Here is a 25,831-nt window from a genome sequence, read left to right as displayed (position 1 = left end):
TAACGCCTCAAGCTTGTTCCACCATTTAGTTGAGTCTTACTTGCCCTTGATTCATTCCCCAAAATAGCTTTACCTAAAAGAAAGCCCATTAGAGTGTTCTTACTGGCTTGTCATGCCGGTTGATCAGTGTGGCAGGCCAGTAAGATGAAAAACCTGTCAACCATTCTGTTATTGAGAAGTGCAGGATTGTCAGGGGGCTTGACAGGGTAGTTGCTAAGAGGTTATTTCCCATTGTGGGAGAGTTAAGGCCAGAGGGCATAATTCCAGAGTAAGGGGTTGCCCATTTCAGACAAAGACAAGAAGGATTTTTTTCCCTCTGAAGGTAGGGAATCTGCAGAATTCTTTAACGCAGAGGGCTATAGAGGGTGAGTCGTTAACTATGTTCAAGGCTGAGATAGATTTTTAATCAATAAGGGAATCAAGGGTTATAGGGATAAGGATTATCTCATCAGATCAGTCATGATCTCATTGAATGGAGGAGAAGACTTGATGGCCTAAATGGCCTACTTCTGCTCCCTATGCCTTATAGCTGACAGTGAACACAGGTCAAGGGTACGTAACTTTAACATTGTCTTATCTGGAATAGAAATATTGAGTACGAAATTGGGCTCAATGGCACCTGTTGTTTTGGGTGCCATCAATGGCATTAGAGGTCTGAAATGACTTGATGCCAGGGCTGCTATTCTTATATTTAATGTTCCAGGTGACGTGCTTTCTGAACGCATGCTCAGTTATGTGACTTTAAGTGGCAAGATTGATTACGTTGCCACTGGCTTTGAAAGTGAATGTTGTGATGACCTTTTCTGGGTCTGGTTCTTTTGAGGTTGTGCCAGAGATATTTGTAGCATCCTGCAGTTTACCATCCACTGTTAGCATGAGGGAGACCATTAAGTCTCATTATTCCAAGAGAGCACACTTCATCTTATTCCCTGTTGCCAGAGGTAGAGTGAGCACGGGGATTATGTCAGATTGCAGGTGCAGAGTGCCATTGACTCCATGCACATTGCTTTTCAGGCTCCACATGGCACCGTCAAGTACTGAAACCAAAAAGAATTCCCCTGCTGCAATATCCAGCTGATGTGCTGCTTAAGGTCATACATCATGCAGGTCAATGCCCAGTGTCTGTGCAGCAGGCATGATGCCATTATTTCATGTCATTTTTCTGCACCAGCTGTACTTCAACCATCGGGGATATCTAAAGGGTAACAACTGTGCACTACCAGTAACTGCATTCCCCAATTCCCTGTTCCTCAACAATTCCACACTTTTGTATTCCCTCTGATGTTGAATATCACATTGTCCTCTTGGCCACGATGCAAAAGGTTACCACGCTCCATACCAAATTTGTATTGAAATCATGCCATGTTGTGTATAAAACTCAATTAATTGTCCTGGTTCATTCTCTTATTGCCTGTTCTGTGTGTCTGCTTCACTGAGTTCTTCTACGTCATGCTGTCCTTGTGACTCCAACATAGCTGGTGGAAAGCTGATAACTTAGATTGTAGGAAGCTACTGATGGCCTTGGAGGATGACCTACAAGGTATTGCTTCATCATCTCAGCATGAGCAATCTGGCTGGCTGACATGCAACATCAAGGACCATTGGGATGAGGCAAGGGGACAACAAGTGTAAGTGCCACAGAGGCACTGTTGCTCTCAGAGGTTGGCATCTCAGCAATCATAGCAATTTGTTGGAGGACACAATGTTGGACTTTTAATACATGCTGCAAGCCCCTTTGAATGCTTTTCTGCAGCCAGGATGACAGCAGTCTAACGTTGTGTGGTAGTAAACTTATTTTGCATAACCTTGAAATGAGCTTCGACTTCAGTTCTCTGGCAACTGACAGAAACTGCTTATTCTACAGTTGATACTGAAATATCAACTATCATGATTGGGTCCACAATGCATTGATAAGAGTTGACCATCACTTCCGTGCTGGAAAGGCTGAGCTCTAAGCTGTGTGCAAAATCTTCTGTCAAGTTGGTGCTGGATTCCTCCATATTCCTTAACCATTGAGTACAGGCTTTCAAAGTGCAATGAATTCTGTTGTGTATACCTATTGGCTGCCTGCTCTAGCCTGCCCCATTGAAATGTTCATCAGAGTTGTGAGCTGCAGAACTCATGTCTGATGCCCTGGTGAGCTGGTACCTATGCTATCCTTGAAACTGGACACAAATGCACTGTAGCCAGGGCGGTGTCTCTCAATGTGCAGATCCTGCCCCTATTCTATCCTTTTATATACACGTATCAGTATCTGGGCTTTTTGGCCGCAAATGTGAATTCAAATGACAGGATGCTGACCTCATGACTCTTGGTTTCCTCAACTGCCTGACCAAGTTGCACTTCTTGGATATCTGAAAAGACGAGGTACATGGGTGAAGAGGAGGAAAGGCACAGGTTCATTCTTACACCATTTGCTGCTTGTATGTCAGATGAGATTGTATGATGAAGTGGAATTTGAGAAAAGAATTAGTTATGTGGATTCCATTGTCTTCATTGGTTTCAACCTTGCAGGTGGCCATGGCCTCAGTTGTGGCATTCCCAATGCTGCTGTCATTGTCTCCTCCATTGGGGTTAGAGCATGCAGTCGTGCCCCCTTCTCCGGTTAATTCCTGCAGTCTTTGGGTGTGCATCACCTCTAAGGGTGAGTGATGTCAGTGAGTGCCATACAATATGCCTGAGTGATGTGACTGTTGTAGGTGGCACGGTGGCACAATGGTTAGCACTGCTGCCTCATAGCGCCAGGCACCTGGGATCAATTCCAGCCTCTGGTCACTTTGTGTGGAGTTTACATGTCTGCGTGGATTTCCTCCAGGTGCTCCAGTTTCCTCCTCCAGTCCAAAGATGTGTGGGTTAGGTTGATTGGCCATGATAAATTGCCCGTTAGTGTTAGGGGGATTAGCAGGATAAATACTTTGGGTTATGGCGCCTGGGTGGGATTGTTGTCGATGCAGGCTTGATGGGCCAAATGGCCTCTTGTACTGTAGGGATTCTATGAACAGCTGACAATGCATGAGATGTAGATATGAGGCTTGCAACCCTGCTATTTGAGGGTTTATTAGGTATGAATCCTGATGGTTTGCTGCTAGGTGAGCAATGGGGTTCTGATTATTTGAGTAGCAACTGAGGCTTGTGCATCAGTGGTAGGACATGGTACTTGATGCATTCACAGACTGTTACCATGTACATTAGACCTCTTGTGACACTACAACTTATTCTTTGGGACTAGAATCTGGCATTGATGACCACAGTTACCTGCCTCCACTGCCTTTTCATAATGTTTCTGGCCTTTTGGACCCCTGTGGATGCAGCACGGTAGCTCTTTTTTCAGATCCTCCACCAAGGCCTCCAACACAGGTTCAGAAAACTGAGCTGCTTGCATAATTTGGTGAAGAAGGTGAATACATGGCAGATAAAGTTCAATGTGGAGAAGTGTGAGGTGATGCATTTTGGTAGGAAGAACATGGACAGATAATAGAAAATAAGAGATGCAATACTTAAAGGGGTCCTTTCCCTCCCCTGAGTTATTTTCATTAAGTATTTAATTATTTACTGATATTCTGTCAGCATTAAACTTGTCTTCAGGTTTTAGCATTCGTCCAGGTTTTGACTCTTTCTACAAGTAAGTTATTTACTTTCCATGTTTTGACCTGAAGTTTACTGAGCAGCAGATTTTGAACTGGTTGATCACAATGTAGAAACTTCACTGCACCTGCTCATCCTTTCTGACAAGCCAAGTTTGTTTAACCTTGGATCAGTATGGATAGGCAACAACACTTCTTCCATGATCATGGAGCAGCACGGTGGCAGAGTGCTTAGCGCTGCTGCCTCACACTGCCAGGGACCCGGGTTCGATTCCTGGCTTGGGTCACTGTCTGTGTGGAGTCTGCACATTCTCCCCATGTCTGCATGGGTTTCCTCCGGGTGCTCCAGTTTCCTTCCATAGTCCAAGGATGTGCGGGTTAGGTGAATTGGCCATGTTGCATTCTCCCTCAGTGTACCCGAACAGGTGCCGGAGTGTGGTGACTAGGGGATTTTCACAGTAACTTCATTGCAGTGTTAATGTAAGCCTACTTGTGTCTAATAAATAAACTTTACTTTATCCTCAACAATGGTGCCCCACAAGGCTGTGTTCTCAGCCCCCTAATATACTCCTTATACACATATGACTGGCCAAATTCCCCTCTAATTCGATTTTCAAGTTTGGCCATGATAAAATTGGTTTGCTGACGAACCACTGTAGTGGGTCGGATCTCAATGACGAGACAGAGAATCTGGTGAACCGGTGCGGCGCCAATAATCTCTCCCTCAATGTCAACAAGATAAAGGAAGCGTAGAGGAGAACATGCCCCTGTCTACATCAACGGGGATGAAGTATAAAGGGCCGAGGTCTTCAGGTTTTTAGGTGTCCAGACCACCAACAACCTGTCCTAATCCCCCCCCATGCCGAAACTATAGTTAAGAAAGACACCAACACCTCTACTTTCTCAGAAGACTAAGGAAATTTGGCATGTCAGCTATGATTCTCACCAACTTTTACAGGTGCACCATAGAAAGCATTCTTTCTCGTTGTATCACAGCTTGGTATAGCTCCTGCTCGGCCCAAAACCACAAGAAACTACAAAAAGTCGTGAATGTAGTCCAATCCATCACGCAAACCAGCCTCCCATCCATTGAATCTGTTTACACTTCCCGCTGCCTCGGTAAAGCAGCCAGCATAATTAAGGACCCCACGCACCCAGGACCTTCTCTTCTGCCGCTTTCCGTCGGGAAAAAAAAAGTCTGAGGTCACATACCAACCGACTCAAGAACAGCTTCTTCCGTGCTGCCGTCTGACCTTTGAATGGACCTACCTTGTATTAAGTTGATCTTTCTCTACACCCTAGCTATGCCTGTAACACTACATTCTGCACTCTCATTTCCTTCTCTGTGAACGGTATGCTTTGTCTGTATACCGTGCAAGAAACAATACTTTTCACTGTATGCTAATACATGTGACAAAAAATTAGAGGAAGGCTAGAACATAAACATAGAACATTACAGCGCAGTACAGGCCCTTCGGCCCTCGATGTTGCGCCGACCAGTGAAACCAATCTAAAACCCCTCTAATCTACACTATTCCAATATCATCCATAGGTTTATCCAATGACCACTTAAATGCCCTTAATGTTGGCGAGTCCACTACTGCTGCAGGCAGGGCATTCCACGCCCTTACTACTCTCTGAGTGAAGAACCTACCTCTAGTTGTTTTTGCCTACATGATCTAGTTCAGCAAAACTGATCTGGCACAAGGTCAAGCTAAGATGTTGATCATTTCCTTTTGGGTGACAATCGTCTCTTTATTTTCCTGTAAGTAGAGAAGATGGTGGCAAAATGCTAAATTTCTGTCCTACAGCTTTTATTTACCTGGGCATTCCTCCATGTTTGATTTTTGCAGGTGGCAGGAGTTTTGTTCTTCTGGGTAGCCATGTAAACTACTGTTTCCACAGTGAAACACTGCACTTTAATGGGAGAGATCCAGAACTTGGGAACCTGATAATCACTGTTTGCAGTGTGTTGTACTGGTCCTTGGGGAAGAAATTTAAATTAAGTACATTTAAATCTGTGGTATTATTTTGTAGTTTCAAGTTGAATTAATATAATTTAAGCTTAAAACTTCAAATTGAGCAGACTATAATAATAGATTTTAAAGTATTTGATCAATTGGAAAAAAACATTTAATTGAATGTTCTCATTTTAACATTGGTATTTCCACAGAACCACGTAAAAGGATTTTATCGGTCTCTTATTAAATTCTTAGCTCACAGTAGTTTGACGGTGGTTGTTTTTGCACTTTCTATATTGGCAAGCGTAACTCTCAATGAAGAGGTTGGAGAAAAGGTAAGACCTGAAATGCCTTTTGTTGATCTTGTTCTTGAACCTTCCTGTTGTTGATGGGTTGGGAGCCATTATAGGTCAGTGTAGACTTGGGCAAGAGCAGAGATAGAAGTAGGCAGAGGTGGAGAGGATGGGTCAAAACTGGGTCATATAAGGCACAGAAGCTGCGCATATAGTCCAGTTCACCCTGAGACAATGGCCAGAAAGAAGGCTGGCATTGGTGGCTAAGAAACAGTTTGTGTGGAGAGGATTGGTGGAGAAAATACTAGCTTTGGTCTACCCAGTGTTAATTCAATTTTAATTCATTATAGTCCCCGTATAGAACAAGCAATCTGCCTGATGCCAAAGCACTGAAGAGGTGATGGTGAGGTGGAGCTGTGAAACCCTACATGTAGCGAGCAGTTTTGCCAGAAGAGGATAAGACCTTATTGTGCTGGATGTGCCCCAGCAAGACTTTGTTGATGAATGGCTAAACCAGTTGTGTATTCATAAATGTCCAAGTCTGTGTTCAGGGAATCACCATGGCGAAAGATGGTTTTACTGGAGAGAAGGGTATTAAAGGTTGTGGTTAAGGTATGATTAGCTTAGTGATAGAAGTATCACAGAGAATGGAGGGCCAAAGACTAGACAATTGTAAATTTGAGTATTTCGTTACGTGACTTGGGCAGGAGAATTATTTTGCAGGTGGATGTGGAAGGAAGTGCTATTGGAACAGGGATGTGAGTGGTGTGGATTCAAAGAAGCAATCCAAGGTGTCTTTGTCTGAATGAGATAATGGAAATAGAGAGGTCATGTGAGCTAGTAGGATCGAAGGAAGTAGGGTGCAAATATGGGTATGAAAAGTTTTAATGAAAGGAAGGATGGACAGACTGGTAGATCAGGTAAACTAGTTTGGGCTACTTAAACATGATCAGCATTCCTGGACTCTTAAGTCTTGGCTTTTTAAACCTGCCATTATTTGCACTTGGGTAAGTTTTTAAAAAAGCTCTTGGGAGTGTGTATGCATTACATTTCTGCGAAATATACTGAGTAGCAATCTTATAAGTATACAAGTTTCTTACAAGTGTTGGAGAGTTTCTGTGCACTGTGGACATCTAACTAAAGGGGTGGAGAAGGCAGGGTTTGAAAACATTGCAGTAGAGATAGTTACCTGATGACCTGCGAGTACAGTAAGAAGTCTCACAACACCAGGTTAAAGTCCAACAGGTTTATTTGGTAGCAAATACCATAAGCTTTCGGAGCGCTGCGAGTACCTGCGAGTATACATAGCTCCCCCAAGTGCCTTTAGGGAGGCATTGCATGCATAAAACAATTTGACATTCAAATTATTTTAAGTTTGTTGCTGGTCAATAGAAGGACATACCAGTGTATTCATTCTCTCATTCCGGTTTCTGTGTCTCAATGTTTCTGTTTTAAATGCAGCTGTTTCATGCCAAGAATATTCACCAGACATTTCAACTTATATTTAATATTCTGGTGAATGGAGATGGAACATTAACCAGAAAATATGCCGTAGATCTTTTGGTGGATCTCCTTAAGAATCCCAAGATTGCAGATTTCCTCCAAAGGTAGAGTGTTCTTTGCTGGCATTGTATGAAAATTGCGCCCAGGACTATCTGATCAAGGAGCAACTAATGCCAAATAACTGTAATGTTTTTTTAATAATTTCATTAGCTGTGCATCTAATTTTTTTCAACTTTAAATTAAATGTTTTGGTAGCTAGTTATTTTGATATACAATACTCTCATGATGCCTTCAGATCTACAATTTTGAAATGGGAAGGAACATCTCAGGAGAATGCGGTGTGTTCCCAGCCCAATCTTTTTGTGCAAAATACAATTGTAAATACGTCATAAGCTTAAAAATCTCATTATTTTGGATTTATAAAGATCAGCCATTTCAGGTTTCTTCAATCCCCAGAGGCTTGAAGTAACATCACTGACTTGCCACTGAAGAGGAGATGTTTGACTGTTGGCTGTGTAGGGCATTAACAACCCATTTGGCAGTTTTTTCAAATTTTTTGTGCTTTTTGCAATCATCAACTCAAACTCCTGTGATGCCAATCTTTAACTCAAAATCAGAAGGTTTATGGTTTGAATCTTACTCCAGACTAGGATGGTATTCCAAACAAAACTAAGGGAGTACTTTGGAACTGTCAAATTATTGAGATAGAACTAATATGTAATCTAAACAATCTTAGTTCAATGGTAGCAGGCTCAACTTTTGAATTTGAAAGTTTTAGTTCAAGTTGTACTTGAGACTAAGCATGTAGTCTCGGCTGCACTGAGGGACTGCTACACTAACAGAGGTGCTGTCTTTTGAATGTAAAGTTAAATCTGGACCAGGTCTGACTTCTAAGAAATCCTATTGGAGAAAATTTAAGGCCAATGTTTATCCTTCACCAACATTGCAAAGTTAAATGGTATGGTCGTTATCTCAGAGACTTTGTTCATTACAAATTGTTTACCATATTTCCTGTACTACAATATTGACTACACCTCAAAAGTACATCATTGTAATTTTATAAAGCATATGAAGCACTTTCAGACATCCTGAAGTTGATAGTGCTATACACTGGAAGTTCTTTCTTCTAATCTTGGTATTCTGTTTGGAAATCTAAGTTTAGATACACGGAACTCAAGTTTGAATTTTGATTTGGCCCAACTGTTCTGTAGTAAATGCAGTAATTTGAGTCCACTATTTTGAAACATTGTCAAGAAGTTTCGTCCGTTGTGTGCAAGTTCTTTGAGGATAGCACCAACTCCAAATAACTGCTGACTTTTTGATTCTTGGATTCACTCCATTAGTGAACAGCATTTAGTTGAAGGAAGGACAGGTGTTCCTTTATGCTGGAGCCTGTTTCTTTGCTCAAATTTACAATGAAATAACTATAAATTGTTTGTCTTGTTTCCATGCTTATAATTGCTACTTTCTTTCTTTTCATTTTGTTAAACCTCAAAAATGCAAATCCCTAGTAATGTTTTGATTTAACATTATTGTTATGATGTCATCTCGTAGTCTTTTTCCTCATGCAGAATAGATATGTTTATTGTAGCAATGTAAGAATATGGTGGATGTTGCAAAAAAAGTGACTTGATGTTCAAGTTCTTTCTCTCATGTTAGGTATGAACACTTTCAATCATGCCTGGGTCAAGTGTTAGGCCTTTTGCGCGGTAAGGACTCCAATTCAGCAGCCAAGGTATGAGCTATTTAATTCTCAGGTGTATCACAAATGTAAGAAGGAATGTTTATTTAAGTTAGAAAGGATTTTGACGTTTAGAATTGCACTGTTATCTTTGAAAGTGATTTTGCTAATACTGTTTTTGTTATAACATGATACTTGCTTCATAATCTGCATAATTTAACTAAACTTGTTTAAATCTTGAAGAAATTTTCTAACCTTACTCGAATGAATGTAAATACTTTTTCTCTCTCCATTTTCTCCCTACATGGTTCTTGTGGTGCTACAGGATGTTCCCTTCCTGTTCAATTTCTCTAACATACCCAGCCTGCGAGGTTTGCAACATTTTCAAAATACTTCAGACTGTGTCCTTACCTGCACTTGCATTATCTTAATTCTTCAGAGCTTTACTGCCTTGCAGTGCTCCTGTAAATTGATTTCAAAGTCCCGATTATCTCTTTCAAATCTCTAAAATTCTTCCCAACCTACCTCGGCAATCTTTAATTCTTCGGAAACTAGGTTATTCCTTATCTTCAATTTCCTTTGCACCACTCAGCTCTGATTCAGATTGTGCATTCTTGTTCAAGATTCTTCCAGAAGAAATAGTTTTTTTTGTATCCACCCTACTGTTTCCCATATCATTTTAAACACCTCAATTAGATCATCTCACTCTTTATAAACTGAAGGAACTAGCAAGCTAGACTCATTGAACACATTGAGTCCTGTTATCCTTCTGGTGAATCTGCACAGCACCTCCTTCAATTTCACTATATCTTTGTTGAGGGTCAGTGTCCAAAGCTGAACCTCATTCTCCAGATGAGGTCTGACCAAGGTGTGCAGATGCAGTGTAAGTTTAATTCCACTGCCTTGCAGATAAAGTTAGCATTCCATTAGCCATTTAAAAATTTGTGTACATGGACACTTAAATTTCTCCTTTAAAACTGCTGGTTCCTCACCATTAATATTCTAATTTATCCTTCTCTGATCCAAAGTGAATTACCTCACTGCTACCTACAAGGATGTTGCATTGTCCGAGTTTATACACTTAATGAATTCATTTGAAGTTTTATCTCTTGCGGCACTATGACACAGTGGTTAGCACTGCTACCTCACAGCGCCAGAGACCAGGGCTCAATTCTCTGTGGAGTTTGCACGTTCTCCCCGTGTCTGGGTTTCTTCCGGGTGATCCGGTTTCCTCCCACAGTCGAAAGATATACCGGTTAGGTGGATTGGCCATGCTAAATTGCCCCTTAGTGTCAGGGGGATTGGTAGGGTAAATACCTGGGTGAGGAGGAATGGGCCTGGGTGGGACAGTTGTCAGTGCTGGCTTGATGGGCTGAGTGGCCTCTTTCTGCACTGAATGGATTCTTGATTTTTCTCTTTTCTGTATTAAGAGCTAACACCAAACAGTTAATTTTACTTCATTGGTATGAGTGGATCCAATTTGATCTTTCAGTAATGTTCAATCCCAAGGAAAGGCAACAAACAGATGGTATAGTACAGGCAGCATGGACTTTAAAGTAACCAATTTTAAAACAAGTAGCACAATTGTAATATAATACAGCTAAAAATCGTTTGGTCTTCAGTGATGTGTAGATAATAAGAGTGCACAGAGGGATACAGAAAAATAGAGGCTAAAGTTAAATTGGCACCATAGTGCTTCAATATCATCTTGAATGTTGTGTAAAAATTTGGTTTAATGCAACTTTTCTCCCCCACAGATCCTTGAACTCCTTCTCGCTTTCTGTTCAGTGAGCAGTCTCAGGAGAATATTGTGTCATACAATGTTTGGAACCTCCTCTGAGCAACGGATTACAACAGCTAGCCTCAAGTCGCATGTTAAACCTTCAGAGCCAATTATCACTCTTATCCATTGGTCAAGTCAACCACTAGAGAACTCTGAGAGGTGTTCATTGTTGGCTTTGGTTCTTCTGAAGGAGCTGTTTGAGGTACACATTCTTTGAATGCACCTAAATAATGATTGACGGGAAAAATGTATTTATGATACCTAATGCCCAGCAAAATATTATGCTTTTATCTGTAGCCAAGTTTGCTGACAGTACCAAGATAAATGGTAAAACAAGTTGCGAAGAGGATAATGTCTGCAAAGGATTAAATGAATGAATGAAAATTTGTCAGATGGAGTGTAATGTAGAAAAATGTGAGGTTATCCCCTTTGGTAGGAAGAATAACAAAAGAATATTAGTTAAATCAAGAGTATAGAATCCTATGGTTATAGAGGGATTTACGTGCCCTCGCACCTGAATCACAAAATTAGCATGCTCCTACAGCAAGTAATTATGATGGCAAATTGAGAACTGCTTACAGTTCTGGTCTCCTTATTTATGGAGGGATATGCTTGGAGGCAGTTTGTAGGTTCACTTTGTTGATTCCTGGGCTGAAGGTGTTGTATATGAAAAAAAGGTTGAGAAAGCTCATTGAAATGTAGGCGATTGGGAGGTGATCTTATTGAAAGATATAAGATTCTGAGCGGGCTTGACAGGATGGATACTGAGAGAATACTTTACTTTGTGGAGAACTGGGTTTGGCTTGATCTGATTTGATTTATTATTATCACATGTATTAGCATACAGTGAAAAGTATTGTTACTTGCGCGCTATGCAGACAAAACATACCTTTCATAGAGAAGGAAACGAGAGAGTACTGAATGTAGTGTTACAGTCAAAGCTAGGGTGTAGAAAGAGAACAACATAATGTAAGGTAGGTTATTCAAAAGTCTGACAGTAGCAGGGAAGAAACTGTTCTTGAGTCGGTTGGTATGTGACCTCAGACTTTTGTATCTTTTTCTCGACTGGGTGCGTGGCGTCCTTAATTATGCTGGCTCTTTGCCGAGGCAGCAGGAAGTGTAGACAGGGTCAATGGATGGGAGGCTGGTTTAGTTTCAGAATAAGGGGTCGCTCATTTAAGACAGATGAAGAATTTCTTCTCAGAGCATCATTGGTATTTGGATTCTCTAACTCAGATCAGGAGGTTGAGGTGGAGAGAAATTTCAAATTTAAAGGAATTGCGAGTTATGGGGAGCAGACAATAAAGTGAAGTTGAGGCCCAGATTAGATCAGTTATGATCCATTTGATTGATCATGCAAATCCAAGGGGCAATATGCCTATTACTGCTCCTGTTTCTTTTATGTTTTTAGTTCTGACTTAATTGTGGACTCTGCCTAGAAGTTATAGCTTTGCAGAATAAAGTTTAGCAATGGCATATTATAATGCCCTATTTCACCACCTGACCGTATCTATATTTGCAGCAAACGTTACATCAGACTTGACTTGGAAAATTCAACAAGCATTCTTTCCTAATGTTTACAAGTAATATGAAGGGAGAGAAACGCAAGCATAAACATCCAACTTTGTTTCAAAATTGTACCTCTAATCTTCCGCAGTTAAACAGTGTCAAATGAGCTCAGGTTGACTGTATACTAATGAACTTTAGTGCTGATAATAGAGGGTTATTCCTGTTGCTGTTATATGATGCAAGTTTCAGTTGTGTGTAGTTTCGAAGGTTATCCAAGGCTATCATTCATTATCATTTCTCAGTCGCCAGGCATTGTATTTAAAGTTTAAACTAAGTGGAAAATCCAGTCAGTATATTTGTTTTTGCTCATCTCCTCGGCCCATAGAGTGCATCCATCATCAGAACACTTGCACTATATAGATAAATAATGAAACATGAATCACAGTTGCGTTATTCTTTTTTTTAAATGTAGGTTCGCTCACCATTTTTTGGATCACTGTGGGATTTCTGCCTATTTCCATTGTAATCATAGTATGTTTAATGTTTTCAAAATTTCTATTAATTAGGCAGTGTTCCAGATCACTACACCTGTGTTCAAAATGTCTGGGGGAGGTGTGGTCAATTGTGGAAAATCAATTGTGGAGTTACTGACTTAAATCAGATATTAAACTGTCCAACATTTCCTAGGTATGTATCGGAGTAAATCCCAGGTACCTTGGCCAAATTCCCACCCTGAGCTTGGGGGTTGGAGATATTTATGGAGGATCATATGTTTCCCCCTACCCACCCCATCCATCCACGTCTTCAACTCCTGCCCCAAAGCTTAAATATGTATCCCCTAGCTAGTGGCAAACAGCTCATTCTTCTCCACCTTAACTCTACCATAATCTTGTATAACTCCATCAAATCTCACCTCGGTCTCCTTGGCTTTAAGAAGAGTAAAGCCATCTCCTCCAACTTAACTTGTAGCTAAATTCCTCCATCCCTTGAACCATTCCAGTAAATCTCCCCTGCACTCTCTTAAGGACCCTGCTAAACATTTCATTACCAGAGTTAGATGTAATCTAATTGTAGCCTAATCAAAGCTTTATAAAGACAGCATAACTTCTCTGCTTTTATGCTCAATATTTCTTTGAAGCCCAAGGTCCCAGATGCTTTACTAAGTGCACTCAATGGCCCAAATCTTCCTGTCTCCAGGTTGTTGAAGATGGTATGTGCGTCAAGTCCCTGTGTAAGTCCTGACTTGCAGTGGCTGATTGCCTGCTGCCTAGGATCCTCCGCAAATTTCTCCAACCTCTGAGCTCAGGGCGAAGATTTGGTTTAGGTGAGTAGGATGTACCCTAGATACTTACCCAAGAAATGTTAGACAGTTTAATACTTGATCTAACTGGAGAACACTACACTCTCCCTTCTGCCAAAATGCATCATCTCACAATTGTGTCTTAAATTCCATCTGACATTTGTCTTTGCATTCTGCTAGCCCATTTGTCCTGTTGCAACTGATAATATCCTATGCCACAACTTCCAAGCTTGATATCATTGGGAAATTTAGCTCAAGTCATTATCTGAAAAACAGCCATTTACCACGACTCGTTATTCTCTGTGCTGAAGCAAATTTTTTACCCAAGTTGACACCAACCCTCCGATTCCATGTGGCTCAATTTTGGCAGCCAACCTATTATGTGGTACTTTGTATGGCTTTAGAGAAACCATTTGACAACACCCATCACATTCCCTTCATCAACCTTTCCTGTTATCTCAACTTCAGCTAGATTAGTCAAGCTTTGTACAAATCCATGCTGGCTCTCAAATAATGCACACCTCTTCAAGTAAGTTCCAGTTGATTTTTTTTCCTCTGTTTATTCTGAAATTTTATCCACCACTGATATTAAATTCACTGGCTTATGGTTACTATAAATGTCCTTGCACTCTTGAATGAAAGTGTCTCATTAGCCACTCTAATCCCCTGGCACCTTCCATGTATCTACACAAGATTGGAAGATTTTAAGTCAAATCCTTCTGCTATATCCACTTCCTGTTTCCTTTAGCAACTACTATGGCTTATCCAGTCACGGCATAGCCAGCCTTTCGAGTACATTCTGCCTATCAATTTTCACCACATCCCTTACCTCTGCCATCTCCTATGCTACCAATGTTTGGTCAACATTCTCTTCCTTTGTAAGCATTGATTCAAAGTACTCATGAGGGGTTCTAGCTTTGTCCTGTGCCTCTAGGTGGGGCTGACCCTCTTTGTCCCCAATAGACCCCACCCCTGCCGCTTAAAGTCTGCTTTTGTTCTCTATCTCGCTCTTTTCCATGTCATCTAAGGAACCTTGGCTCTAGTTGTCCTAACTTTCTCTTTTGTTGGAATGTACCTAGCCTGTTACAACTTTTCCTATAGCTAGCTTCAGTTTCACTTTACCTTAGCTCGCTGTCCCCACATCCCATTGATAGCCCACTTTCCATTTACAAGTTCTAATTCAGATTGTTTGTTGCCTTTCTCCATTACTAATCTAAATGTGATGCAGTGATGATTCTTACCCAGGTGTTCCCCCACATACCTTTGCTCCGCTTGGCCTATTTCTCAACATCATATCTAGCAAATTCTCCTTTCTTATTGGACCAAAACGTGCCTGTCAAGGAAGTACTCCTTTCCTTTCACCTTAACATTATCTCAATGAATATATAGATAATTAAAAGACCCCCAGTTTAACCACTCTATAGTTTTTGCACGTTTCTAATTTCTTGGCAGACTTGCTCCTCTAGTAAAATAATTACTTCAAATTCATTCTAATTTCATTGTTAGAATTTTCATCCTGTTGTCCTTAGCCCCACTCCTTTGTGCTTTTTAATCTTTAACTTTTTGGTCAAGTTTTACTTGAATAGGAAGGGAAGTTGCAATAGATGCGGTTGAACTTTTGATTTCGATATTAATGATAAAGAAGTCCATTATTTCCTTCCACTTGTTCTTGAAGATGATTGTGACGGGGGTAGTGGAGGGAGATATTTAAAGAGATAGTTGGAAGTGGAGAAAATAAACTAGAGATTTTCTTTGCGTTCCAAAATTATCCTGGAACAATGAACAATTTAATGAAATAGTTTATCCCAGACTTGGACTTATTGTGTAATTAAACTTTATTTTCTGTAACATTATGCAGGAAATAATGGATTGTACCCTTTGGACTACAGTTGAACCATTTATGGCGCTGCTTTTTCCTGTAATCCTGGAGCAGTTAAAGACTCCAGATCATGCCCAAGAGGACACGCTGACGAAAAAGAAATATGATCGAATTGCAAAAGCTCTTGATGTCCTATTAGATATCCTTTCTGATTAGATGCAGTTAAGTGAACTGTTGAGCACTTAAATAGATCGCGAAGGAATTAAATTCTGAGCTATTTCTGTCCATTGGTTATATGCATTTCTGGTCATTGAACTTTGTCCTTGTTAATTAAATTTACATTCTGGGCAAAAATACAGCGAAATGTACTCGATGTGAAGAACTTTCACTTTGGGAACTTTCAACATTGAGATTTTCTTCAGTCTTGATGCAGAATATTCTTCATTTTTTTCAGCCCCTATACACAGCTAAATACATCCATCCTGCGACTAAGGGGTGAAACACTATGATTGCTGACTATATGAATCCAAGTGCTCGTGTATATATTAAAGCAAAATATTGTTTCTAATCCTTCAACTAGGAAACAACAAATTAGTCAATGTAACAACTTGATTTGTTGACTTTAGATTCCACCAATTTGGTCGTATCATTTTGAGTGTGTTCCTTGTTCTGGATGTCATTATAGAAGTTGGCATGTTATACCGTTGTGAATTTCTTGTCTTGTTTATGATAGTTGAGCTTAATGATTTATCAATGTCACAAGCCTTTCTAAAGCACTGGCAAAATGTTTTTTTTATGGAAAATAATCCATTGAGTGACAGTATAACTTCCTGATGCTAAAACTTGTGTATAATTTGACAAATACTAAATGATCAATTTTTTTGGGATCATTACAATTTTGTATTTTTACCTGACTAGAGAACAACCTACTGACTTGAGAACCAATCTCAGACTATTAAAATTGTAGCATGTAAAGCTGAGCTGTATTTGAAGGAGCAGGAAATGAACAAAACATTTGTCCTTTTCTTTAACTATGTTTTACTGCTTTGTGGAGATGAAACAATGAAATTGAATGTTGCTAAGGTTCTCACAGCCAGAAATTGTGTCTCAATTCTGGAATATCAATTCACATACAATAGGATGGAAATTGGCCTACGAAGCAATATCACAGATGTGGAGCTATGGTAAGCAGTGGGGTTGCCTTGCAAAGTTTAAGAAAAAGCAGAATTACCAAATAGTTTTGTTTTCTAGTATTAGCTACAGGAAATGGATTTATGAAGCTCAATCCGTTGAAGCTCAAATTTTAAAATTCTTTCATGGAGTATTGACACGTTTATGTTTATCAGGGACTATATATGGAAGTTAATTATAACAAGCACTTGGAGTCTAGAATGAGTTTTTCATTGACATCTTTCTGAATTGGTGCTTTTTCTCCTCCTGCTCTACATTAACAGTAAAATAGGTGCAGATGTTGTCCTGAAGACTCTCAGCCTTATGAACAGTGTCAAACAGTTGGTGCCGAACATGGAAGCAAGCTTTTATAAGATTTTGCAGGTAATACTTAGACTGGGTTTAAAAAACAACTTCTATGGGATATCTTTTTTCTTTCTGCTTTATTCAAATTAAAAATAATGTATTGCTTGTTAAGTGTTCGTCTTAAATTTGTAGAAAAATGTCACAATTAGGTAGCACAGGGTAAGATGCTGTGGTGAATGGATGGCACTTGCCATTCATTAAACTTGCAGGTGCCTTTGATTTTTTTTGTGGGCTTTTGCTTGGCAACTTGAGGTCATGATGGGGAGTCTAATAGCTGCCATCCTCAACAAAGATCACTGGTCAGTTCTAGAGCACAATACTTGATTGAAAAGAATTCCTTATGACACCTCTGATTCTTTTGCCAATCACGTTAAATCTGTGTCTTCTAGTTACCAACTTCACTGCCACCAGAAAATGTTCCTCTGGGTGAGTTTTAGGCAGGGCATACCAAACGTTAGAAACCAGGTGTTGAAGTGGAAACTTTCCTGCTTCTTGACTGTGATAGAAAAACTCAGCAAAGTTCGTTCCGACAAAGCAACTAATATTTATTTACGAAAGACTGCATGCAGCTTTGGCTGAAAACTTGAGTTCAGAGAGCAGTTGGTACAACTTGCTAATTCCTCCTCAAGTTCGCAATTACACAAAGAATCAGTTCAGTATTTATACATAATCATTATCAGTTTGCGTGACCAGAGCATATTCAGGAATTCGTTTAGTAATAGAATCACAAGCAATGTCATTAATCATGTCATAACTTGTTGACCTCCTAGAACTCTCTGTCTCATCATTCATACCCTTATCTTGTCCTTTGATGGAACAGAAAAAGGTCAGTGACTCCTTCATCCCTGACCTTCTCTTGTCTTATTCATACATCCTTAAGTGATGCGGAGTCAGCCTTATCAAGTCTTACAGGGGTCTGGCATTTTGAAATAGCCTTGGTCAGCTGTTCTTATATTGTACCAAATAGCTGACCAATTTTCCCATCATGCTATTCCTTAGTTCGTACAACTTCACACAGGTAGCTGCAGGACCAGCCATCACAGAGTAGGTGGATTCTGGGGATTTGTGGGGAAAGGAAGAGATTTATAAGATGCCAGTGCAAGTAGAATGGAGTGATAATGAGAATTATAGAGCTGGGAAAGCTTGTGGAAATTGGGTGTGGCAAAGTCATGAGGATGAAAACAAGCAACAGAGGAAGCAATGCCATGATGCCTTAAATCAACTCCTCACTGAGGCACTCTGAGTCGAAGCCAGTTCAAAATAGCATTTTTAATTCAAGCAAGTCATGTAGATATAAAAGAGTTGACAAGATAAACTTTTTTTATATCTTTAATTATTATTAAAAACGGAAGAAATGCAATTTCATACTTGAAACAACAAATTTTCAATGTCAGAGGTTGTTTCGCAGTAATTAAAACTTACCTGCTGTTAAAAATTCGCTTGAATGGATAAGCCCTATTTTTTTCTAGTGTGTTTAGTAGGGACCAGAACATAATGATAATTTAGGCTCACCATTTTTAGAGCAAATTGGACAACAACTTCCAGCATCTGTATGTGCAGATAAATGCAGAAATCAGAATGTTGTCCAATTTGTCCTCCAGAAATTTCATTCTAACAGTAAATCAGCAACAATTTCTCAAGCATCTAAACACGAGGATATGAAGTTGTAGTACTTAGCTACCAGATACACAAAATGAAGACTTATGGAATCGGGGCAATGTGTTATCATGAATTGAGGATTGGTAAGCAGACAGAAAACAAATGAGCAATAAACAGTTCATTTTCAGGTTAAAAGACCGTAATCAGTCGGGTACTGCAAGGATTAGGACTTGGCCCTCAGATATGTCTATGTGGATTAAGCTTCATATTATTTCTAAAGTGCCATGACACTTAAAATATTTTTTTGTTTCTATTTCGTAACATATTTAATACAGAAAAAGCCAAACATTCCACAAATCATTCTATCTAAATTGACCCCTTTATTTCTGAGACATTTTGTTAATCAATTGCAAAATTTAATATCCATGAACCTGTTCAGATATTTCTATTTTCGTTTTGAAACTATTATACCTTAAGTCCAGCCACCTGGTATGATATTTGCACATACTACCTTTGTAAGGAAATTGTGTAAATTATCCATTATCTTTAATTTTCATCATAAGTCTCTGTCATACATAGAAACATACATAGTAAATAGAAGCAGGAGTCGGCTATTTAGCCATTAGGGCTTGCTCTGCCATTCATTATAATTTAGGTCCTTCTTGAAATCACATAACGTTTTGGCCTCAGCTACTTTGTGGCAGTGAATTCCACAGATTCACCACTCTTTAGGTGAAGAGATTTCTCCTCTCAGTCCTAAAAGATTTACCCCTTGTCCTCAAACTATGAGCCCTAGTTTTAGACTCTGCCGCCATGAGGAACACTCATTCTGAATCTACCCTGTCGAACCCTGTTAGAATTTTCTGAGATCCCCTATCACTCTTATAAATGAATATAATCCTAACCAGATTAGTGTCTCCTTATATGGCAGTCTTGCCAGTCCAGGAATCGGCCTGGTAAAGCTTTGTTGCATTCCCTCTATAATGAGAACATCCTTCCTCAGATAAGAACACCAAAACTGCACTCAGTACTCCAGGTGTGGCCTCACCAATGCCCTGTACAATTACAATGCAGCATCCCTATGCCTATGCTCAAATCCTCTTGCTATAATGGTCAACATACCATTTGCCGCCTTTACCTCCTGCTGTACCTGCGCGCTTGCTTTCCGTGACTGATGCATGAGGACACCAAGGTCTCACTGAGTATCCATCTCTCCCAATTTACACTCTTTCAAATAATCTGCCTTCCTATTTTTGCTACTGAAGTAGATAACCTCACATTTATCTGCATTATATTGCAAATGCCCATTCACTCAGCCTTTCAAATCACACTGAAGCATCTCCGAATCCTCCTCACAGCTTAGCGTCCACCCAACCTTTCTGCAAATGTGGTGATAATACACTTGGTTCCCTCATCCAAATCATTAATATATAATGTGGACAGTTGGGGTCCTAACAGAGATCCTGCTGATACCCCACTAGTCACTGCCTGCCAGTTGGAAAAAGATCGATTTGTTCCAACTCTTTGCTTCCTGTCTGCTAACCAGCTTTCTATCCATCTCGAGACATTACCCGCAATCCCATGTGCTTTAACTTTACATAGTACACTGCTATGTGAGATCTTGTCAAAAGTCTAAATAAACTACATCCACCAGTTCTCCCTGTTCAACTCAGTGAGTTACGTCCTCAAAGAATTCCAGTCAATTTGTCAAGCATGATTTCCCTTTGTAAATCCATGTTGACTTTGTCTGATTATATCACTGCTTTCCAAATGCTGTTTTATGAAATCCTTGATAAAAGACTCTAGCAACTCCCCTACTACTGACATTAGGTCTGTCACTGGTCTATAGTTTCCTATTTTCTCTGTACTTCTCTTTTTTGAATAGCAGACTTGCTCTCCATTCTGTAGAAACCATTCCAGAGTCCAGTCATTTCTTTGTTCCCTGTTATAAAGCCCCCCATTTCTGACTCTAAGGGGCCTACATTCATTTTTGTCAATCTTTTTCTCTTTACAAACCTTTCAAAACTTTTATGGTCAGTTTTTATGTTCCTGCTAAGTTACTTTCATACTCTACCCCTTAATCAATCTCTTGGTTTACGTTTGCTGCATTATAAATTGTTCCCTATCCTCAGGTCCACCACTTTTTCTTGCCAATTTGTATGCTTCCTCTTTGAATCTAATACTACCTCTAATTTCTCTTATAAGCTATGGTTTGGCTGCAGTTCCTTTTCCACTCTTGTGCCAAATAATAATAAACAACTTTTGGAGTTCCTTGAATGCCTGCCATTACCAGTCCACTGTCCTTCCTTTCAGTAATTTTTCTGGTCCAACGATTGTCTTATATGTCCTAGTTACCATTATTGAGATTCAGGACCTTGGCCTCAATCAACATCTTCACCATCCCCCATGATAAAAAATTCTATCACATTATGGTCATTCATCCCCAAGAGTTCTATCACAGCTAGATTGCCAACTAATCCTCTCTCATTGTACAATATCCAGTCCAAGATGGCATGTTCCCTTGTTGGTTCCTCAACGTATTGGTCTGGAAAACCATCCCATATACACTCCAGAAGTTCCTCCTCTATTGTACTGTGACTAATTTGACACTCCCAGTTTATATAGAGATTAAAGTCACCCATAATTATAGATGTTCCTTTATCACATACACCTCTGATTTCCTGTCTAATGCTATTCCCAACGTTACCACTACAATTTGGTGGTCTGTATACGACCCCACAATTTCATTTTGTCCCTTGGTGTTTCTTAACTCGACCCATACAGATTCCATATTGTCTGTGCTAATATCTTTCCTCAATATTGTATCAATATCTTCTTTAATCAACAATCCGACTCCACTACCTTTTCCTTTCTGTCTGTCTTTCCTAAACACTGAATAGCTCTCTCATTCTTTATGTCCCTCCAGGAGGACATGGAGAAAAGTTAAAATAGTAAACCTAAATAATGGTACAAAATATGGATGTTATTGCTGTTTACAGTTTTTTAATGTTTCTTCAGGACCAACGACTTACTTCACCATTGTCGTTTGCTTTGACATCTGAACACAGAGAGCATGTACAGTTTGCATTAAAAATCCTATTTGAGGCAGCACCTTTGCCTGATTTTCCTGCTATAAAGTAAGTTTTAAAGGTATTTGATTTATTTTTTCTGTTGCATGCTCAGAATCATCGTGACCATGTGCCATCAATTTGATAACCAGCGTAAATCAATAAATATAATTTTGTTGATATTAGTTACATTGCATAGGATAACACCTCAACTAAAATAGTGGACAGAGCGATGTCAAACAAACAAGTAAAAGATTTATTGAATATTACCAACAGTAAATATTAGGCTACAGCAAAAGCAAAATATTTCAGAAGCTAGAAATCTGAAGTCAAAACAGAATGCTGAAAATAATCAGATCAGGCAGCTTCTGTGGAGAGAGAAATGGGTTAGGTGGAAGATCTTTGATTTGACTTGGTCATTGACTTGAAATGTCAATGCACTCTCCACAGATGCTACTTGACCTGCTGAACATTTCCAACATGTTGTAATTAGCAGGTTCATATTTTAACAAGCTGACAGTGTTGATGTCTCATTTTCAAATGGTATGCCAAGTTCTAAGAGCTACGTTCCTTTATGTTGCAAAATATGGGGAAAACATGTTGTTTAGTCTGTCATGGCGCAAATTACACTCAAGAAATGTAATCTAACTGAAAAGCGTGAACTTTGTTGCAACATGGCATAGTATTTATATGAGCCCTTTCAGCGGCCCACAATATCTTTTCTGGTTTCTGAATTGCAAGTGCATCACAGTACAGACAGATCATCCAATATACCACCTACTAAACTAAGTTGATGTATGGGAAGAACTTATGGAATTGAGGCTCAGTGGTTTGATTAGCTGAAATGAATGGCTTGGAGGTTAACTGCTATTGATAAATTATCCTTCTTAAAATACAATACAAAATCTGTTACAGGATGAATTACATCACCAGTATTACCTATTTCCTCCTATATATTTTGTTTTCAACATTTTGGCTGAATTTAAAACTTCTGGTATGTTTTGAAATTTCCTTGCTGTGTAATTACAATTGCAGTGTTAATTCTCTCCTGGATATGGTGAAAGATGAGGAAATTTTCCCTGAAAGGGTTCAAAATTGACGATAAGGAAATGTTGAACAGATTATTGGTACTGAAAGTTGACAAGGGACTGGGACCAGCTGAGATGCATCAAAGAATATTGAAGGAAGTGAGAATGGAAATTTCAGAGCCACTGGCCATAATCTTCCAGTCTTCTCTGATTCAGGCCGGTTCCAGAGGACTGGAGATTTGCAAATGTCTTTGCCTTGCTCAAAAAGGTGTAAGAATAGCCCCAGTAATTATAAGCAAGTTAATTCAATATCGGAAAATATTATTTGGGAGATAATTAGTAGTCGCATGGAGAAATGTGGGTTTGTTTCAGAAGAGCCAGTCTGGATTTCTAAAGGGGAAATCGTGTTTATCTAATTGCTGACATTTTTTGGTTTGGAGGTGCCAGAGTTGGACTGGGGTGGGCGCAGTAAGAGGTCTCTCAGCACCAGGTTAAAGTCCAACAGGTATATTTGGTAGCACGAGCTTTCGGAGTGCTGCTCCTTCATCAGGTGAGTCACTCACCAGTTGGACTTTAACCTGGTGTTGTGAGACTTCTTACTGGAATTTTTTGGGGAGGTAATAGAAGGGATCGACGAGGGTAATGCTGTTGTGGCATTCATGGACTCTCAGAAGGCATTCAGTCCTTTGCCATGCAATAGACTTGAGAAAAGCTATCACTCATGGAACAAAAGGGACAATAGCACTGTGGATACAAAATTAGCTGAATAGTAGGCAAAAAGTAATGGCAAATGGATATATTTCGGGCATAAAGAAGGTTTGTAGTGGTGTTCCCCAAGGATCAGCAATTGGGACCCTTGATATATATTAATGATCTGGATGTTGATGTGCAGGGGACATTTTCAAAGTTTGCGGATGATGCGAAGTTTGCATTGTAAACTGAAGAGGGGGACAGTGTAGAATTTTAAAAGAACGTAGACAAGTTGGTGAAGTGGGCAAATAAGTGGCAGATGATGTTCAATATGGAGAAATGTGAGCTGATGCATTTTTGCCAGGAGGCACATGAAGAAACAATATGAAATAAAGAGTAAAATTCTCAAAGGGGTGCCGGACCATAGGGACCCGGTTGTATATGTGCATAGATCATTGAAGGTTGCAGGATGTGTGGAGAGAACAGTTAATAAAGCACATATTATTCTGGGTTTTGTTGATAGCGGCATAGAGTACAAAAGCAAGGAGGACACTAGTTAGACGTCTGCTGGAATACTGTGCACAGTTCTGGGTGCTGCACTGTAGGGAGGGTGAGAATGCAGAAGAGGTTTACAAGAATGAATCCAGAGATGCAGTTATGAGGATATGTTGGAGAAATTGGCACTGCTCCTTTGGAGAGAAGAAAGCTAAGAGGAGATTTGGTAGAGATGTTCTTAATCATGAGGGAGCTAGAAAGAATAGATGAGGAGAAACTGTTTCCTCTTGTAACAGGATCAAGAATGAGAAGGCACAGATTTTAAGTTATTTGCAAAAGAAGCAAATGTGAAATAAGAAAAAACTTTCCACAGAGTGGTTTGGCTCTGGAATGCCCTGCCTGGAAGCGTGGTGGAAACAGGTTTAATCAAGGCATTCAAGAGGGCATTAGATTTCTTGAATAGAAACAATGAGTGGAATTTTACGCCACTTTTCGCCCGTTTTGCAACGGGAAAATGTTGCAAAATTGGGCATAAAGCGGCTAGCATGATTGGCACTGGTTTACGCGACTGACACGATGTTACGACACCCGGATTTCCACGTGGTCAGCCACTCGCCGGAAATAGGCGAGAGGCTGATTAATTTATTTAAGTTTATTAAAATAGTGATTTGCGTGTCTTTAGTGAGCCTGGTGCTTAATCGTCCAGGCTCGCTTGCCTTTATAGCCTCGCAGGAGAGGTTCTCTCTGGCAAGGAAAACACCTGCTCCCCATTAACAGGGAACAATTGTGTTGGCCTCGCCAATGGAGCCAGAGGCCATTAAGACCCCCGGGGCGTCAGCGTGCATGATGCGGGTGACCCTTGGGCACTGCTGGCTGGGGCCTGTGGGGACAGGCCAATGGCTGCCACTCTGCATGCAATCGGTGGGGGAGGGAGGGGGTCCGCGATTGGTGCGGGAGTGAAAACTCACCCAAAAAACAGATCTGGAACTCTCCCATTTTCAGACTAGCTGGGCACTTAGAAAAAAATGTCGTGAAATTCCACCCAATGTGCAGGGTTAGGGGGAAAGGCAGGGGAATGGCACTTAGTCATCATGCTCGTTTGGAGAGCTGGTGCAGATAAGATGGATCAAATAGGCTCCTTCTGTGTCATAACAAATCTGTGATTCTGTGATATGTTGCCCTGAATATAGAAATGGTCGAGGACAAATTTTACACTTGTGCTGTTTTGTTCCTTTCAGGCTTGGGGAAAACATTGCTGCCAATAATGCATATAAACAACAGAGCACTGACCATGTAATGAAAAAAAATCCTGTCCACCAGCAATCAGCAAGTTTTGTAACATCAAAATGTTCAAGTACAACCAGTGCTGCCAGATCCAATATTCATGAGTTGATTGATAAATTACAATTAGGAACGGAGGTTTGTACTGCATGTTAATAGGCATTATGGGTTATATGTTTATATATTATTGTTTGCTTATAATATCGCACTGTCTTCTGGCAGATATTGACACTTTTTCAGAAGATACTAAAAATGCTATTGGACCAGTGATTCATCTTATTAATCTTTATATTCCATCATGGGATGTAGATATTACTGGCGAGGCCAGCATTTATTATCCACCTCTAAGTGCCCTTGAAAAGTTTTGGTAAGTGCAGCCTAAAAGTGCTGGTGAAGGTACTCCCAAGTGTTGTTTGGGAAGGAGTTTCAGGATTTTAATGCAGAAATACTGGTGTATTTCCAATTCAGGAAGATGTTCGCCTTGGTGTGGGTGTTCCCATGCGCCTGTTGTCTTTGTCCTTCTCTCTGATAGAGCTTGCTGGTTTGGGAGGTGCTGTTCAAGAACTCTTGGTGAGGTGCAGCAGTGCATCTTGTAAATGATACACACTGCAACCATATTGCACCAAAAGTGAAGGGAGAAACGATTCAAGTTAGTGGATGGGAATGCCAGTCGTAGATGGAATATCTTGAGTGTTATTGGA

The 25,831-nt window shown here is 40.0% G+C and overlaps 1 protein-coding gene across 6 annotated transcripts in view; it reads left to right on the top strand.

Moving 5' to 3' along the window:
- Positions 1 to 25,831, top strand: part of cip2a (cellular inhibitor of PP2A) — a 56,331-nt gene that overhangs the window by 15,177 nt on the left and 15,323 nt on the right. For 5 of the 6 annotated variants that reach the window (XM_078232946.1, XM_078232950.1, XM_078232947.1 and 2 more), the window contains 9 exons: positions 5,758 to 5,880; positions 7,300 to 7,445; positions 9,001 to 9,076; positions 10,780 to 11,007; positions 15,473 to 15,632; positions 16,476 to 16,617; positions 16,888 to 16,987; positions 21,587 to 21,705; positions 25,088 to 25,268. In XM_078232946.1, the coding sequence (XP_078089072.1) occupies positions 5,758 to 5,880; positions 7,300 to 7,445; positions 9,001 to 9,076; positions 10,780 to 11,007; positions 15,473 to 15,632; positions 16,476 to 16,617; positions 16,888 to 16,987; positions 21,587 to 21,705; positions 25,088 to 25,268 (1,275 nt within the window). Of the gene's footprint in view, positions 1 to 5,757; positions 5,881 to 7,299; positions 7,446 to 9,000; positions 9,077 to 9,347; positions 9,394 to 10,779; positions 11,008 to 15,472; positions 15,633 to 16,475; positions 16,618 to 16,887; positions 16,988 to 21,586; positions 21,706 to 25,087; positions 25,269 to 25,831 lie in introns of all 6 variants that reach the window. The other variant, XM_078232949.1, reaches the window with a different exon arrangement.

Source organism: Mustelus asterias, chromosome 17 (genome assembly GCF_964213995.1).
Source record: "Mustelus asterias chromosome 17, sMusAst1.hap1.1, whole genome shotgun sequence".
Lineage (NCBI taxonomy): Eukaryota > Metazoa > Chordata > Chondrichthyes > Carcharhiniformes > Triakidae > Mustelus > Mustelus asterias.
This window is presented reverse-complemented; position numbering and strand designations above follow the sequence as displayed.